Genomic DNA, 19,182 nt, shown 5'->3' with positions numbered 1-19,182 from the left:
CATATCCTCTCCTAGTCTGTGACTTGTATTTTAACTTTGTTTATCGTGACTTTTCTTGAAGAAAAGTATTTAATTTTGATGTAGTCAGGTTTATCAATATTTTCATTTTTCTTGTGGTTTAGTGTTTTGTTTAACAAATTCATTCTTATCTTAGGATCAGAAAGATGTTTTTCCACATTTTAATTCTAAAATATTTCTATACATTTAGGTCTTAATTATCCTGGATTTTATTTATGCTCTGAACGTGAGGTGGACACCTATTTTTCCATATGAACAACTAACTTTATTTATTAACTATCGTCACACCATCCTTTCCTCATTGGTTTAATTGCCATCTTGGTCATGTCTTTTTATATGGGGGAGGGTTGGTGTCTGCTCCTGTAGAGGGCGTCTACTCTCTATTCTGTCTTGACCTTTTATTTCTCCCTGTGCTAGCCCTGCTCTCATATTTATTATGGTTTTATAATGTTTTGATATCTGGTAGGCAAAGTTTCCCCACCTTGATGTTGTTGATCTCCTTCTTTCTTCTTCATATTCATTTTCCTCCTTCTCCTCTTTTGTCTTCTTCATCTATTCTTGTTTTTTTGCTTTTCTATATCAATTTCAGTATCATTTTTTCTAATTTCACAGAAAATGCTATTGAGTTTTTAATTGAAATTGCATTGAATCAATAGATGAACTTGACATCCTTATATTGTTACATCTTTTTATTCATGAACTTAGTATGTTACTCTATTCATCCAGGACTTCTTTTATGTGTTTTCTAAGTTTTATAAATTCTTCCTTAATGTTCTCACTTACTTTTTCTTAGATTTGTAATTATTTCAGTGGCCATGAGATGTGGCATACTTTAAAAAAAGAGAGATGATAGCCAGCATTCTTATTTGTCCCTATGCTATCAAAATTTCAGCATTAAGAATAATGTTTGCTGTAGGTTTTTGATAGGCACTGTTATCTTCAATTAATGAATTATCTACTCAACTGCAGCCAGGCTACATTTTGTCTCATTCATTGGGATTTTATTCCAGAGGGTGAGTTTTTAAATTGCAATTGGTTCTTTTTCATATTCATGTTTATTTTTGCTTGTGTTTCCACATCACTTTTTGTTTTAAACAGATGTTATTCATTCTGAGCAAATGTGCAGATAAAAAATATAGTGGTTAATTTTATGTTTTAACTTGGCTGGGTCATGGGTTGCTTAGATATTTGGTCAAACATTTTTCTGGGTGTTTCTGTGAGAGTTTTAAACATAACTTATTTTAATATCTTTTAAAAGACTCTCCATAAAATTAATTTCACCTGTATAAATTCATGCCCTGTTTTTTAATTTTGTTGAATGTGGTTTTTTTCCCCAGATATTTCTGAATTTTGGTATGCAAGCTAATTTTGAGTTGGAGATTTTTTCCTCCTCTTTTTTCTCTCCCTTCCTGTTAGTCTCCATCACTGGCCATTGGTTCTATGGTTGTTTTAATAGACTCCTTCTATGTCCCATAGCCACAGTTTATAATGGTGTTTTAGGGTTCTGGATTCACAGAGATATTGGGAATAACACAGATTGGGAGACCAGTGGGAAACTTGACCAAGTTTGTAGGCATCTAGTCTCCATTCTCCTTAGGGCTAAAGATTCTTAGATGACCAAAGTTCCACAGTGGCCAGCTACAGTCTTTTAAGCCATGTCTTTGCTGAAAGATGCTCCAGTGTTTGTTATATTGGAGCTGAGATGCAGAGATTACCCAGCTAGTTTGTCATCAACCATATATGCTGTCTAGTGCCCAATGAGTTTTACAGGGTAAAACTTTAGGGTTTCAAGAGTCCTGGTTAAATAGGTGAGGATGTGCAGATGCTTTTGGAGAAAACCTCAGGTCTTCTGGTAAGTACCCAGTGCTTTATGGAGAAGTGAAAAGGCTCTCTAGCTTTCTGAGACTAGATGCTAGGCTTTTCAATTTCCCTGTTAGATCAAGTTAGTCTCATGCATACAAACTGTCTTTGGATATAATTCCTCTTTCAATCAATGATGAAGATACATAGGCACCAGACTCTTGCTATAAACTTTAACCTTGAGCTGATTGTTATCTAGTTTCTGTCAAAAGCTCAAATGAGAGAATGGATGCCTGAGAAAAATGGGTGAATGGCTGGGCCATCCATTAACTTCTTTGCCATAAATTCTCATTTACTGTGTAGTTGGAGCTCCTTTGACTTAGCTCCTTAGAAATCCCTTCACTGACTTTCACAATTATATTTGCTGCCCTTGGGGAGTGCCTACCATGTGCCATGCCCTGTACCAAGTACTCTGTATACATTCCTTTAGTCCCTCACACAAACCTTCAAGGTGCAGTTTTACTCCCATTCTATAGAAAAGAGAAATTGATTCAGGGATTACTTATTCCATACCAAGTAATTAACATAACAACATTTGCCCATTATAATCTGCTGTCTATTTCTCTGTTAGGAAAATAATTTTTGCCACCTGAGGACCATAAAATCCCCCTATGTGCCATGCATAATATTAGTTTCCAAAGTAGAAATGATTATGCCAACATACAGATAATTCTTTTATAATTGATATAATTGTTTCCATAACCCCCAAATCTGTATTATGTTTATTTCTTTTAGCTGAAGGGAAACATTAAATAATGAAGATTTGCCTAATCCAGGTAGGGGACTAGAAATAAAATTAAAAAACATTTTTGTGTTTTTTTCCAATGACTCAGAATAACTAACAAAATTAAACTCTGTTTATTTCACTGTGCTTGATTTGAATAGAGGGAGGGTTTATTGCAACAGCAACCTTTGAGCAAATATGAGATAAACCTTTGGCTTACGAGATACAATATTCCCCCCTTATCTGTGGGTTCACTTTCCATGTTTTTAGTTACTCATGGTCAACTGCAGTCCAAAAATATTAAATGGAAAACTCCTGTAAAAACAATTTATAAGTTTTAAATTGCATGCCATTCTGAAATCCCTCACTGTCCTGCTGCATCCCACCCAGGAAGTGGCTTATCCCTTTGTCCAGCATAACCATCTTGGCTATCAGATTGACTGTGAAGGTACCACAGTACTTGTGTTCAATAACCCTTATTTTACTTAATAATGCCATATTCACATAACTTTTATTACAGTATACTATTATAATTGTTCTATCGTATCATTAGTTATTGTGTTAATCTCTATACTGTGCCTAATTTATAAATTGTGCCTTATTATAGGTATGTCAGTATAGAATAAAACCTAATATAGATAGGGTTCAATACTACCTGTGGTTTTAGGCCTGCATTGGAGGTCTTAGAATGTATTCCCAGTGGATAAGGGGGGACTACTATATTCTCAAAGCTCACATGAAAGAAGTTAGATTAAGTCTTTGAAAGCAGTTTGAATTTTATTATCCAGGAAGTAATTTCAGGATTATCTATAAAGACAGAAGGGAAGACGTTTGTCTATTTCTAAACCATTTAGTGTCACCAGGGTAAAGTATCAGTTTTCATCAGTATGCAAATAGCCAACGAGAGATGGCCATTTTTCTCACATGTTCTTCTTTGGCTTGTCACATAGAGTTCTTCAAAATGAAATATGACTTTTAATAAGAAAAAAGTTAATTACTGAAAATCTTTATTATTTGAAGATTTAACTACTTCTATCGATCAATTGAACTTACATAGAGATAAATGTTCCTCATCAACCATTTTTCCTTCCTCCTGTCCCCCATTTTGGTTGCCTGAGTAATAAATGTCTTCTTTCTTCCTGAATTTATAGTAAACTTTCGCCTCCAGGAATTGTATCTAATCCAGAATCTCTTACTCTTTAGGGCTTAATAGATAGAGCATGCTGCACCCTGTGATGCTCCATCAACATTGTTGAGGGCAGGGGTGACATTTTAATGGTGAATGCTTGTCAAAAAAAATGTTATGCAAGAGGGACTTCTATGGACAGCAGCATAGTAATGGAATACAGATCTGCCATGCGTCACCGAACATTGCCCTAAAACCAAGAAACGCTGGAGAATTATTGACAAAGTAAGGGCTGCAAACCTTGGGAGAAGCAGGCAGCTCTAACATGGACAGATGTCAAGGTCACTCAACATCTCAGCATAGCTGAGAAGGTATGCCATCCATCTATCTACCAGTCAATCAATATTGAGTGCTAGCAAGGAAAATAAAATGTGATGTTAGCCTGTGATACCTCAAAGCAAATCAGTTACATATGTTTTGCACACTGTTGATGCTCATTAAATGTGTATTATTTTCCATCTTTTTGCAATTTAGGTTATTATTACTATTATTATTTTGCTTGGCCATCTATATTTCTCTGATTGTAAGCTAGGAGGATAGTATACTCCTGTTGCAAATTTCTCAACTGTTTCAAATATATCCCCAGAGCTCAGATACTGCCTGCAATTATTAAATGGTTCACAGTAGAATAAATATACTTGCTCTGCTTAAAAAGGAATAATCCTATAAAAGCAAATTAAGTACCAGGCAGAAATTCTACTACACTTTTCTGCTGAAAGCAGTTCTGCATATATATGAAGTTTGCTTTTACATGGAGTCCTTGGTTTGGACTTTTAAATATGTTTTTAAAATAAATGTACACTTGAAGGAAAAAAAGTTTACAAGTAAGTACAGAAGGGATGATATGATAGTTTAGGATGTTAGGAAATCTCAGGAGAGACACATTGCTCTTGAACCTGGTTTCCCAACCAAGGGAAACATTTTATTTGCTTGCTTGAGAAAGCCCCTTGTAGTGCATTTCATAGCAATGAGAACTCTGTGATGGAGAGCTACTGCCTTTTCCTGTGCAGCAATTGCTTCTGAGTCCTAACTGGCCTTTGTGGCAGGCAGTGTGACTGGAATATTAACAGCAGCAAGCCCATTGCTGGTCAGCATCAGTCAGTCCTTTATCAGAGTCATGCTGAAATGAGCTTTCTCAAGAGCCCCAAGTCTACTGAACAGAGATGGGGCCCAGAAGAGAACATGGCATGTCTTTGTGGTTGCATAGCTGTCCTGACATTCATGCTGGATTGGTAGTGAACCCTGACAAAGGCAAGTGCTGGGCTAAGGGCTTCTGGAGACTCTGGGGAACAATATTCCTTGAGTGCAGTGGGAGGGTGGTCCTTGTCTATGCCTCTGGCCCAGTTTGCTACCCAACCACAGAATCTCTCTTTCTTCTTTCTCCTAGCAACCTGTCCAAGCCTTTCATGCTCACTCTTCCATGAAGTCTCCCTAGAATGCTGCCCTATGACCATTCTCTAAATCCCAGACCAGTTTATCCAGGCCACTTTGTGAACATGCCTGCACTTTCTGCCTTACTTTCTGTAGCTAAATTTTACCCTCACTTCAGAGTAGCCTCTACCCACCAACTCTATTATCTTCATTTAAAAAATATATATTTTATTGATTATGCTATTACAGTTGTCCCATTTTTTTCTCCCCTTTATTCCCCTTCGCCCTGTACCTTCCTCCCACCAGCATTCCTCTACCTTAGTTCATGTCCATGGGTCATACATGTAAGTTCTTTGGCTTCTCCATTTCCTCTACTATTCTTAACCTCCCCTTTTTGAATTCTTGTTTCTTTATTCTGTTCTGGTTGAATGTGTATTTCTTCCTTCTGCTCCAAACTGTTGATTTGAGTCCTGGTTTTCTTCCTGTCACTGTTCGTTCCCTGTACATTTTCCTTTATTTCACTTTTCATAGCCTTCACTTCTTCCTCTATTTTGCCACCATACTCAACCATTTTTGTGAGTATCCTTATCACCAGTGTTTTGAACTGTGCATCTGATAGGTTGGCTATCTCTTCATCACTTAGTTGTATTTTTTCTGGAGCATTGATCTGTCCTTCTATTTGGGCCATAGTTTTTGTCTGGGTGCACCTGTTATGCAGTAAGGGGCAGAGCCTTAGGTATTCCTCAGAGCGGGTGAACCCACATCACTGCATTGTGGTGCTGTATGTAGGGGAGGGGTATGAGAGAGAACAATGCTGCTTGCTCAGCTCTCCTCTGGGTTTCAGTTACTTCTCCTGCTACCCACAAGCAAATTGGGCCCTTCTCATGCTGATTGACAGGTGTGTGGGTTTGTGTACATTCTAGAACCCTATGGATCTCTCCAATAAATTCTCCTGTGAGGCTTGGAGTTTCTCCTGCCGCCTCAACCCCCACAGGTTTTTTTCAGTCAGAGGTTTTGAGGCTTTATTTCCCCATGCTGGAAACTTGGGTTGAATTGTCTGTTCACTACCCAGTTTTTCCTCCTGGTTTATCTGCACCCAAATGTGGGACCACCCAGTCCTCCAGCTGCCACCTTGCCACGCGTGCTCTCCATTCTGGCTGCCCGTCTCTGCCCCTCCTACCTGTCTGGATGTTTCTTCTTTAACTCCTTGGTTGTTGGACTTCCATACAGTTTGATTTTCTGGCAGTTCTGGTTATTTTTTGTTTTTTAATTTGTTGTCATCCTTCTTTTAGTTATGCAAAGAAGCAAAGTTTACCTACCTATACCTCCATCTTGGTGGAAGTCCAAAAAACCTATTAGCTTCATTAAAATCATAGACTAAATGCTGCCTTTTCAAGGAAAACTGTCTCAACTACCTCAGCTGGAGAAAATTTTGCATTTCTGTATGTTCTCCAAACCATCTTCATTATAAGGCAGTGCATATAATGGCCTCAACACTGGTGTCAAATCCTGTCTCCACTACTTATTAGGTGTGTAAACTTACGTACAACTTACTTAATCTTTTTGTACTTCAGTTTCCAAAATGGGGATAAAAATGATAATATCTGCTTCAGAGAATTATGATAAGAATTAATTGAATTAATATACAGAACGGGTACCTTAAAACTAGTGACTGCTTAAAAGGCATTAGGTTTTTTTTTCTTTTCTTCCCTCTGGCTACACTTAGCCCTGTGGTGATTTTGGCACCTGTTACCCCCTCATATGACATTGCAAGTTCCTCAGCAACTCACAGAACAAAACTAACAGTTTCAAAAAATGCCAAACTAAAGTCCCAGTTCTGTTTTTTGCCTCTTTTTATGTCCTATGCTTTTACAATTTACTTCTTATTATGGAAAATATCAAAGATATACAAGAGTAGAATGAACACATGACCAATCTTATCCTCCCTCTTGCTCCAAACCCTAAGTTATATTGAAGAAAATACCAGGGAAAATACTTTATCACAGGGATTATTTAATAGATGTATCCTATACTCATGGGAAGGCTGCTTTTTTCCTAATTGTCTTTGTGACAAGCAGGAATCATCTCTAGGATACTCAATCTTTCGGACTATGAATCCTCCCAGAGCTGTGGGCTTGAACTTTGACACACTGTCCTCCTATAATTATTTACAGTAGTAGTTATGTTTTGAGAGGCCATGCTTTAAACTGTGGTATGATCTAGTCTTTGTAACAACAAGTCGTGATGAATGGGAATCTTTGAAAATGACTTGATCATTGGGAAAAAGTCCCATTTACTGTCAACGTAGACACTGTGTCTTGAGTCATTGGCTCCCTAGGAGGCAAGGATCATGCTAGTCTGACTCACTATGACTGTGTCTCAGGCAATTGGACACTTGAGAATTTTTTCCACTGACAATGAAAAATTTTATTACACTAAGCGTTAATTAGTTGTAGTTAGAAGGTTTTAGTTAATTTAAAACTATACTTTCAAGAACACATTACAAATTAAAATATTTAAGGTAGAAGTCATCATTTTTTTAAAAGAATATTCTTATAGCATACCACACAGGAAGAGTTGCTTTGAGGAAGGTTGTGATGGGTTCAGGAAATGGGGTAAGGGAGAAAATCATTCTGTCAGTTACATTTTTGTGCCTGAATCATTCCATCATAGGTTGATTTAGCATCTACTAGCTGCAGAGAGATGGCAAGTAACTGGCGTACATGTTGCTACTGCCCTTGCTGAGGTCAAGTGGCCAATTGCTAACCAATTGTAGTGAAGCCAGGTACTTCCTCATGGTCCTGCTCAACACACTGTTCCAGACCATCATTCCCAATTACTTCTCACCCCTGGCTGTGTGACATCTATTTGATAATGTCTTACAGTATTTAGGGTTATAAGCCATGAGGGCAAGAGACTTCATGTCAAAAGTTTTTAGAGATTTTTATACACCCTTACCCCCTAAGCACATTACTTCCAAACACTGCATGATCATTTTAAAACTGTAGGTGAAGTTGATAGAAAGTGAATGGTGCTATTGGACAGCAGCTATGAATTTTTTAAACGTTACAATTTAAATTGTATTTTTTCTTTATTTTTTATGCATTTTCTGTAATTGCCAAGACTTCCAACCTATGTGCCCTGTCTGCACCCTAGACCTTCTCAGGTCAACTTAATTGTAGGGACAGAGTCTAAGCTACTTGGCCACTGTCTGGTCATCATGTTTCCTGTCTTTTATAATAAAAATGATACTTATAAAAGAACAGTATGCTTTGGAATTAGAGACATTTATGAAGCTTGGGTTCAAATGCTGGTTTTGACGTATGCTAATTGTTTGACCAGGGAAGTCACTCACCCCTTGTAAATGTATTTCGTTATCACTAAACTGAGAATGACAACATTGTTTTATGTGCCATGAGTTTGTCACAAGAGTAAAAGAAATGAGTAAGGTGCTGTACACATAATATGTTTCTATACTATTAATAGAAGTTCACATGTTTTCATGAGTTTCACCCAAAACATCAATAATAGGTAAGCACTGTTTATAAAATATAATATTCTTTGGTTTAGCAAGCCATACGTCTTTATTTCTTGAGATTTCTTACATGCAATCAACCATTTAAGCAAGAATGTTACTTGGGAAAGAAAGAGACTGCTTTTACATATTTAGTAGCCAAACAGACTGAAGAAAATGGATAGACTATTGAATAGTTTTCCATGGTTGGATGCTGAACAATACTTCAAACCTCTGCCAGTTGAACTTATTGTTTTGTTGAAAAGGACTACATGAACTTCATGAAGTTATAGCAGAAATGCTTTTCAAAAAATATACAGACATAGACTCGTGGGGTAAAAAAAAATTCTCTATAACCATTTCCACAGATCAGATAAAATCAGCATGTTTTAAATCACTTTGTGTTAGGTTGCAAAAGGCTTTCTTATTATTTCTATTTCCTTCTATCTTTAATACAGTGGCAAATAGTTCCTCATTCAACAGAACAAATTGTCAGCAGATAATTCTGGAGGAGCATTGAAATATTTTAAAAAGTTCAAGAATTTAGAGAATGAAGCCACGAATAGGAAGTCACAGTATAATTTAGTGAAGTATCGAGATTATTTTGCTTGTGATTTTCAAGCCTTAAAAACAAAACAAAGCAAAATAAAACCCCAAACCTAAAGTCAAAGACACCTCATTAGGCCCAGTTTACCTGTTAAACCAGTCATCTGTGTATCGAGGGTAGGGATAGGGGTCATTGCTACTGAAGTCATAACTTGCTTCGGCATTCTGAAAAACACAAGGGGTGTCACTGGGTCAATAAAGCCAGAGGCACAGACAAGAGAAAATGCTGCAAGACATGGCTATTTCACATTTATAGTCTTTCTGCTGTGCTGGCTTAATGTTCTGCGCTGGTCTAGCCCTTGCAAAATGGTGAGAGAGCTGAAGTATGTCCTTGGAGTTTTTTTTCCTCCCTTTATCCCCATTTTGAGGTTTCCTCATCCCATCCTATTTCAGGCCCTCAGAGTAAGCAAATTTGAGTACTGCTCTCTCCAGGAGGGTCTCCATTTTAAGTTGTTAACCCTTGTGGATAAATGGGATTCACCTGGAATCCAGGGCTTAAGTTATGCTTCTTTGAACTGGTGGTCAAAATGTTCTAGTTCTCATGTAACAGGTGAAATGGACTCTAGACTTTTCTTGCTTCATGCAGAAGGCTCATTTCCAGTTCCCTGCATCAGACTGATTTAAGGCTTATCTTCTTTATACTTATGGGTGTTAAACCCCTGCTTATGCCCCTAATAGTGACCGAATTATCAGGCTCAGTTATTTACTCAATTTACTATTGTGTTGAGAGGGACTACATGAGCTGTTATAAGGTTACAGCAGAAACACTTTTCAAAAGCACATCATTAAGAGTCTAATATATGCAGGGACTTTTCCAAGTATGGGAATTAAATGGTGATATCTCTGCTCTCGGGTAACTTATAGCCCAGCTGGGAGACAGACATCAATCAAGACCGAACAAGTAAATATGCAGTTGCAAACTGTGGGTACTCTTAAGCCCTACAGTATTCAGTTAGAAGTTTAAATTCTGTGCAGCTCAACACCTTCACTTTTTTCCCCACTGTGAGTCTTTCCCTGCAGAAATCAATTACATATTTACGTAAATTCTCTTTAAGTGATTTCATGTTTTAATTTTTTCCATTTAGATCTTTAGTTGGCTGGCCTTTTATTTTGGTCTGTGGTGAGAGATGATCCACCACCATTTGGCGACCAATCCATTCCTTCCCCACTGCTTCTCTGTTTGGCCAGGGTTGCTGAGCTCTGTGAAGTTCTTCTTTTCTTATCCCATTCTTCTCTGCTTTTGTTTTGAGATCTGTAATAAAAAGCCCAGATGGTTTGTTGGCCCACAGTATACACTGGGCTAGGAAGCACTGGGTTAGATGCCTATTCCAGCTTGGGCATTTCTTGATTCCATGGGTCTGGAGACATTTGCAGGAATTCTGCTGCTTTATGAAGTAAAACACTTTAGTTTGTGTCTCACTATAGTATGAAAATCTAATGGAATAGTGGCATAATGTTTTTAAGAGCAAATTTACCAATTCCATTGGTTTGTGTTTCCATTCGTTGGATGACAAGGAGTTACAATGATCACAATTATAATACTATTTTATTTAAATGTTGTACTTGGGGCAGAAGTCACCTGAAATTTGTTCAGACTTTTTAAATTCTCAATTTTTTAGCTTTACCCTCGTATAACTGATATGCCAAAAAATCTCACACATTTATGTACATATCTTGATGAGTTTGGGCATATGCATACACCCATGATACCATCACCACAACTAAGGTACTAAACATTTCCAATACCTCCAAAACTTACCTTGTGTTCTTGTGTGTGTGCGTGTGTGTTTTGGTAAGAACATTTTATATGAGATCTATCCTCTTCACAAATTTTAAACTGCACAATACTCTGTTGTTGACCATGTTGCACAGCAGAGTGCTAGAACTTACTCATTTGTGTAACAGAAACTTTGTACCCAATGAAAAACAGTTCCTCATTTCCCCTTTCCCACAACATTTTATTCAATATTTGTCCCAGCCATTCTATCTTGGGTCTTGAACACATCTATACTTTATTCCAGAATCTAGGTCTTCCCTCAATACCTGGCCTTTAGAGAGGACATCTTCCTGTCTCCACTGGCCATAATTATTGTCATGACTCCAGTTCTGTTAGTCCTGCACTTAGATCCCAAACTACTTTTATTCACCTTTTAAAATTTAATTCTGTATCTGGTCTATAATCCCTGTCTCTGAGAGCCCCTCTCAAATTTGGCTTTTTTTCCCTTTGACTTTCATGAGATGTTTGAATCTCAGTTCTTTTGAGGAATACTATTTTGAAATAGTCACTTATTTGTCTTCCTTAAGTATGTTTGGTTACCCCTAATCTTCACTGAATTTTTGAGATAAGAGGATTCTTAGAGTTGGTGGGGTAGGAATTTCAAAAGAAACATAGTTAATATTTTTTTTGAATTTATGCACCCCCATGTTCATAGCAGTGCTATTTACAGTAGCCAAGATTTGGAAACAGTCTAAGTGACCATAAGTAGATAAGTGGATAATAAAAACTGTGGTGCATTTATACAATGGGATACTATGCAGCAAAAAGAAAGAAGGAACTCCTACCTTTTGTGACAACATGGATAGAACTGGAGCTTATTATGCTAAGTGAAATAAACCAGTTGGTGAAAGACAAATACCATATGAACTCACTTATAAGAGGAATATAATGAACAAAATAAACTAATGATCAAAGTAGAACTAGAGGCATAGAATCTTGAAACAGACTGACAGCTGTAAGTTGGGAGGGGGAAAGTGGGGACTGATTAAAAGAAGGTGAAAGGTAGTCAAAGAACATATATGAAGGACCCATGGACATGGACAACAATGAGGGGGCTGATTATGGAAGTGGGGAGTGGGCTGGGTGGAGGACGGATGGGGGAAAAGTGGGACAACTGTAAAAGCATAAAAATAAAATATTTTTAAAAAATTGAAAAAGGAGACATAAAAAACATTTTCTTTTGGGTTTCAAAGCTGAGGTTGAAACTTAAACAGTTGATTTGGAAGAGTATTGCAAAGCCTCATTTGTTTCTCCATAGAGATTAAAATTCCCTGGTTTGTGTGAGTTGGACAGAAAATTCAGCATGAGTAGCTATTGTGCGGTCCTCAGAGGGGCCCTGAGTGCTACCGCTTTCTTCTGAGCTGTGTTCTTGGAGTGGGATGGTATTATGTTGGGATGGCATTATATTGAAGTTCTTCAACTTCAGAGAAGTCTGGAATTCATCCTTGGACAGGGACATGAGGCTGCAAAGTAGCTCTGTAAGGTGTCTTAGCTGAGGAGCTTTGGGGAGCCCCACTTTGCATTTCTGTGATTCTCTGTATGGAGCAGAGAACAGTGCAACATTCTTTGGGAGGCTGATTGGTGAGAACATGACAGTGAGAACTGTCTGTTCTAGAAAGTTTTGGGGGCAGGACTGTGAGAATCCAGGGTTCAGGCAGGATCTGCATGAACTGACATGCCAGTAGGCATGAGGATGTATAAAATAGGGGAGTCCAGGATGGACAGAGGATGAGACGTGAGCACCAGGACCCTTGATCCCTCTCCTTAATGCTATGCTCATCTTTTGAAGTTTGAGGGGAGTTCTGGAGGTAGGAAGGTGGGAGGAAAACCTGAGTTGACAAGATCAAGTTTCTGCATCAGTGCCATTAGGCTGGCATATAGAAATTAAATTCAATTAGAGAAAAACCAAACCTGAATTTTCTGCAACTTTGTCCTTGCTTCCTGAGCAATTGACCAGTTTCACATGCTTTCCACCCAGGCTCACCTTTCTGGCTCATAATTATCACCTGTGTTCTGGCATGAGCCCTTTTGGTGTTCATTCTTGATTCTGGAGAAAATAGCTTGCCTTGAGGTGGATGGGGGCTTGTGGGAAGAATTAGGGAGTTCTGACAGCAGAACTGAAAGCTAAGAATCCAAAGAACTCTGAGACCACTTTTATAGCAAGAAGAAAGACCATGCATTGTCTGGGGTCAACTTCATCTCTGAATGTTGAAATGGATGATGATTTAGGAACTTTAAGTATTTTGTTGTCTTTACGATTAATTTGATGACTAGTGCTTAATTCCTTGCATAACAGTATACATTGAGTAATAAAGAAGGCAAACCATTGTTATTATTTGGCTGTTTGTTTTATGGCTAAAAATCAAATGTTTTATAGCAAGAAAGAACAGTAAGCCATATTTTACAAAGGCTCTTTTTATAGTTTTATAGCCCAAACAAAATCATTTATTGATTCGAATTACAGTGTTGTCTTCCATGAAATTATTTGTATACAGGAACAAATCAAACTGATCTTGAATTATCCTGGAATTTTCTAAGACAGCCATTAGCACTGGCGTTTGGGGGGAAGTGGTGTCTCTGTAAATTTAATACTTTCATCATCCTATGGTAAGCCAGAAGCTTATTTTGGTTTGAACTCTTCTATAACTTCTTCCTAAAATGCATTAATCTATTTTATTGCCTTAGATAATACTAGATATTTAGTGAATATGATTTAATTATTGATGATTCAAGATCAGAATGATTCAGTCATTAAGAATTGAATTATCATTGTACCATCACACAGAAAATGAGAAGAATGGGCTGAATCCAAATTGACCTAAGGGCTTCCCTGGAAGTTAATTCTGAATTTAATTTCTGAATATTTGAATGCATAGCCAGAAAAAAAGGCTACAGTAGCTCTTAGTAAGAAAGTTTAATTAAGCGTTTGGCCATAGTTTGCACCGTGCACTTTTCCATCAGATGGCCTGCCTGACCACTAACCTAAGAAAGGACAAAGGACTTATTTAGACTTGTTATATTTGAAGTGCTGCACTTGTGTGGCCACCAAAGGCACAGGTCCACACATGGCACATGTCAGATGGTAGAGCTGGTCTCACTGTGAAAGCTGGTGGTAGACCCAGTGCTCACCAAGCCCATTGCTTCTATTGTTTTAACATTGTCAGAGAAGCTTCTGAGATTCTGGAGACCCAGATCTGACACTGCCACCCTTACCCCCAAATCTGGAATTTAATGGCTTTAGTTCTAGTAGACTTTCCTTGATTGGTTGCATAAGACAAATATGTCAGCAGGAATCAGCTTGGAGTAGAGAAAGGAAACGAGGCATTAAAGTCAGACATATCTGGTTTTGAACCTAGACTGTTTGGCTTTGGCAATTTTTTTATGTTCCAGAAAATGTAGTTTCCTCTTCTTTAAAATGCAGGTGGTAAAAGTATAACTACTTGGTTGCTGAGAGGATAAAAGTGAAGGAATGGATGTAAACTGGCAAGTACTTTGTCTAATAAGCATGGGTGTTCTCTTACCTCTTTTTCTGTGTCCTTCATTTCTCTGATTGCCCATGGCTAGGGTCATAAAAACCTAGCCATGGATCATTTGGCCTGCAGGCCAAATCTGATCCACCACCTGTTTTTTAAATAAAGTTGTACTGGAACATAGCCATGCCCGTTTGTTTATAGATTGCCCATGGCTGCATTCACACTGCAACAGCAGACAAGTAGTTGTGACAGAGCCCACAAATCTTAAAATATTTACTGTCTTTTATAGAAAGAGTTTGTGAATCCTCGAATGACATCCTAGACCTCATGGGCTCCCAGGCTGCCCTCTGATAGCCTGACACCTACACTACAGCATCTCCCCAAGTCTTTGCCTTCCTGAAGCGACCTCTCTTCTCTGAGACATGCCGGTCCCATGTCCTCTTCTCTCTAGGTGGCTCTAGCTGCTGAAACGGAATCTAGTATGCAGTATCCTCACTACATTGCTGTGAGTTTGAAGTTTACCTCTCCTGGGCTCACACCAATCACCAATGGGTTATCAGGCATTCCTGCGGTCAGAAACTGGGGCTCACCTGCTAAAGTGCTCATTGAGGCAGTACAGAGCCCTGCCGTTGTTCCCAGACCCCTGCCCAGCACTGGCTGAAGGCTGCTACTAAGAGCATCAACCTTCTAACTCTTCTGTCTTTCCATCTGCAGTGTCTTGTCTGTTCCATGGTCAGAGCATCACCCTTGGCAGAGCAACACCTATTTGCCGTGAACCGTCCTAGGCACGCAGAGGTAATCTTCCAGGTGATAAGGGTACACATGGTGTCTGCTGCACAAGGCCTTACCCAACTTTTACTTAAATGTGATGCCGCATCAACATTTTGTCAATACCAGGCTCTTGCAATAGGTCACTGCATTTAATGTGGGACTCCACTCCTATGATTGAACAGATATATTCAGAGCTCTGAGGAGCAACTTTGTGGTCTGACTACAAAATAGGAAAGTGGTATCTTCAGTGAGGGCTGCCACGTACAGTCCTGCAGATTGTGCTCTGCAGAAGGGTGCCAGCCTGAGGGGTCACCTGCGGTGGCACTGGGTCCGCCAGGTCATGTGCCCTGAGTGGGAGCTTTATTTTATTTACTTTATTTTATTTAAAGTTAAAATATGATTATTATTTTTAAATTTTGATTTATTTTTTAACAAATATATTGGGGTGACAGTGGTTAATAAAATTACATAGGATTCAGGTATATAATTCTATAATACATTATCTATATATTGTATTGTGTGTTCACCACCCAAGTCAAGGCCACTTCTGTCACCATTTATCCTCCCTTTACCTTCTGCCTTCCCTACCACCGGTTCACCCTTCCCTCTGGCAATCACCATACTGTTGTCTGTGTCCATGAGTCTTTCTTTACTTTGCTATCTCTTCACCCTTCTCACCTGTCCCCAACTTGCTCTCTTCTGACAGCCGTCAGTCTGTTCTCTGTATGCATGAGCCCGTCTCCACTTTGTTAGTTTATTTTGTTCACTAGATTCCACATATAAGTGAAAATTGGACAGAAATGTGCCCCCCCCAAATCAAACTAGATCATTTTCTTACATCATACACAAAAATAAACTTAAAATGGATTAAACATTTAAATGTTAGGCTCAAAACCATAACAATCCTGGGAGAAAACATAGGTAGTAAAATACCAGAATTTCTTGTATCAATATTTTGGGATACAAAAGAAAAAAAATAAACAAATAAGGCTACATTAAACTAAAAAGTTTTTACACTTTTTAGTGCAAAGGAAACCATCAATAAAAATTGTTTTTTCAATTATTGTACATTTGGCATACAATTTTATATTTGTTTAGGTGCACCTGGGGTGGGGCTTTAAATAATAATTGGTCAGCCCAGGAGGACTACCCTTTGCTCATTTGTCTGCTCAGAATAGGGTGCATTTTCTAATTTGTTTGCTCAGAAGGAAGGGTGCTGTTTTGCAACTTATCCACTGATAGGCGACGCTTTTAAAGAATTTCACACAAATGCATTATATAAGTACTAGCATGTCTGTGAGTCATGGCAAGAAATAGGTCTTTCTATTATTGACATATATAAGCTCAGACTCCAGAGAAATTTTGCCAGGGAAACAAAGGTGTCCCTTGTGAAATATCAGGTCATACCAGACTTACATAATTTGTCCAACAATAGGAGTTTATGATCATGGGTACAGCATGGCATATGAATAGTTGACAATGTAATTCCACAGCTAAAGGAACTCAGAACAAGAGAGTAGATTTTTTTTGTCCCTTTATTTTGACTTGCTACTTTCCCTGAAGGCATTAAACCAAATAACCCAGCTAGGAACTGTGTAACAATATTAGCTGAAATTGCACTATGCTCATGGACTAATGAAGGAGAAATGAGCTTCCCCAGATCGACTCTCAAACTGCAAACATATTGCCCCAGAACAAGCTCATCTGTATGGAAACTGAGCCGCAAAAGAGCCCAGTCTATTAAAGTCCAAAGAGTTTTGCTATCGCACCTACTTGCATCTAATATGGTCATGGCTGAATTTTCCCAACTGTGCCTATTTTTATTTTCCTTGAATAGTTCTCCCACATGTACCAGTTTAACGATAATGTTCAGCTTACTTTAGACTGAAATCATCATTAAGGGGATTTATGTCTGTATTAAGTCTGAATGCAAAAATTAATGAAATTTAACATTTTTCCTGCATTCAAAAATCAAAATTTTTTTTTAAAGGATGCATAGTCAGAAAATTGCTTGCAGTCTTTCTTCTGTACTTTTAAGATTTACAGATTTTTCCAGTGACAGAGTGCTCTCTGATTGTGGATTTCACCCATCCCACCATCACTTCCTTCTTACTCCTGAAATTTCAGCAACTTCTCTAGTCATTGGAGTACTCTCTAGGTGAGCGGAATGATGCAGCGTAATAGCCAGGCTGGCAAATGTTATCATGCCCCGAGTCATGTCCTGGCCAACTGGGCTTTGTATATTTTTCAAACAGGAGCAGCTCTGTCCTCTGACTCTCAAGGACACACTTGTCAGCATATCAGAGAAAGGTTCTAAGCACTAAACATAAGAGGAGATAATAATAATAATAATTCCTAATGGTTAACACAGAGCACTAAATTAAGAGTGTCTTTAAGTTTTTCAGAAGTGTTTAAATTTTCTCATTTTATTTAATATTCTCTAAAACCCTGAAGGGTATGAAAGCAGATGTATTGGAGGAAGAGGAAGAACTGTTACTATTTCTGACACACTCAAGGCAGCACCTCTGGATGGCCTCTGCCTGCCCATGGCTTTTTGGCTTGCCTTGCTATTTTAGAAGGCCAATGAAAGCTGTATTAGGCTAGACTGAAGTGAATTCTGATGCATGAATTTTAATAGCTGCACTAAAAGTGTCAATTCCTGGAGCTGACCAGCTGCGTTGAAGAGAAGCTGCCACTCACTGTAATTAATCTTGAGGAGATGGCTCTAAGACGGGTCCAAAATTTGTTTAGAAAAATTTACATCTTTATTTTCATGAGCTGCCAACTGAAATTTAGCATTTCTTTCAATTCTGGATGTAGACAACATGCTATGATATCATTAGCAGTAGTGTGAGCTTGTCACCAACATGTACTTTTATATTACATTATAGTTGTGGCAGACATGCTGAAATACCTTTTCTACTCTCTCTTACCTGCCACTTGATTTTGTCATTTAATGTATTATTAAAGAACAAAAGGTATTATCATCTCACAAATGTGTATTTTTGTTTAATAATTGTGCTTCAATATAATTGCTCTCCTCAGTTATCCTGTTAAAATACTATTCTGAGGAGGGGAAAGAGGCACTTGTGTACATGGGTAGTTAGTGTGCAAATTGGTACAATCTCTTTGAAGAGAAATTTGACAGTATCTATCAAAATAAAATATATATAAGATATTTAACCCAGGGATCCCAATTCTAAGAATTTATCCTAAAGATACATACTTGCCCATTACATGAAAGATTTGCTTTTAAATGTATTCATGGCAGCAATGATTACAAAAGTGAGACTCAAACTGCTTAAGTGTCCAACATGGGGAAAGACAAATAAATAATGTGGCACTGATACAACACAAAACTTCAGTCCTGGCAAGGGGTGAGGTATGAGGCTTTCAATGAATTCCTTCCCAAGAAGTCCTGTTAGCTAAAAAAATAAAACAACATGCAGAATAAAGTGCATAGTGAGCTCCCATTTGCATAGAAGATAGGAATATACTTGATGGTAAATTCAAGAGTATTTCTGGAAAGATACTCAAGAGCCTTTTTATGGTACTTTGCCTTTAGGCAGAGTCTGGGGTAGAAGGAAAATATAGTTTTCATTGTGTAGCCTTTAGTCTTGTGTATATTTTTTTGTCACAATAATAATAGGTAACGTATTGGGTTGGCAAAAACATTCATTTGTTTTTTTTCTGTAAGATGGCTCTGGTAGTGCTTAGTTGTCTTTAACTTCATTTGAAACAATTTTTTTAGATTGTATTGTGACAACTGTCATATCAGTGTGCATTTAAAAAAAAACTTACCAAAATGGGTGAATTTTTGTGTAGCCATTTTAATATTGAAGATGGGAGAAAACACAAAACATTTTCTGCATATTATGCTTT

The 19,182-nt window shown here is 38.0% G+C and overlaps 1 protein-coding gene across 2 annotated transcripts in view; it reads right to left on the bottom strand.

The window, feature by feature from the left end:
• Nucleotides 1-19,182, bottom strand: part of PCSK2 (proprotein convertase subtilisin/kexin type 2) — a 294,059-nt gene that overhangs the window by 62,631 nt on the left and 212,246 nt on the right. For both annotated transcript variants that reach the window (XM_024559813.4, XM_053927192.2), the window contains one exon: nt 9,368-9,444. In XM_024559813.4, the coding sequence (XP_024415581.2) occupies nt 9,368-9,444 (77 nt within the window). The remainder of the gene's footprint in view (nt 1-9,367; nt 9,445-19,182) is intronic.

Source organism: Desmodus rotundus, chromosome 6 (genome assembly GCF_022682495.2).
Source record: "Desmodus rotundus isolate HL8 chromosome 6, HLdesRot8A.1, whole genome shotgun sequence".
NCBI lineage: Eukaryota > Metazoa > Chordata > Mammalia > Chiroptera > Phyllostomidae > Desmodus > Desmodus rotundus.
This window is presented reverse-complemented; position numbering and strand designations above follow the sequence as displayed.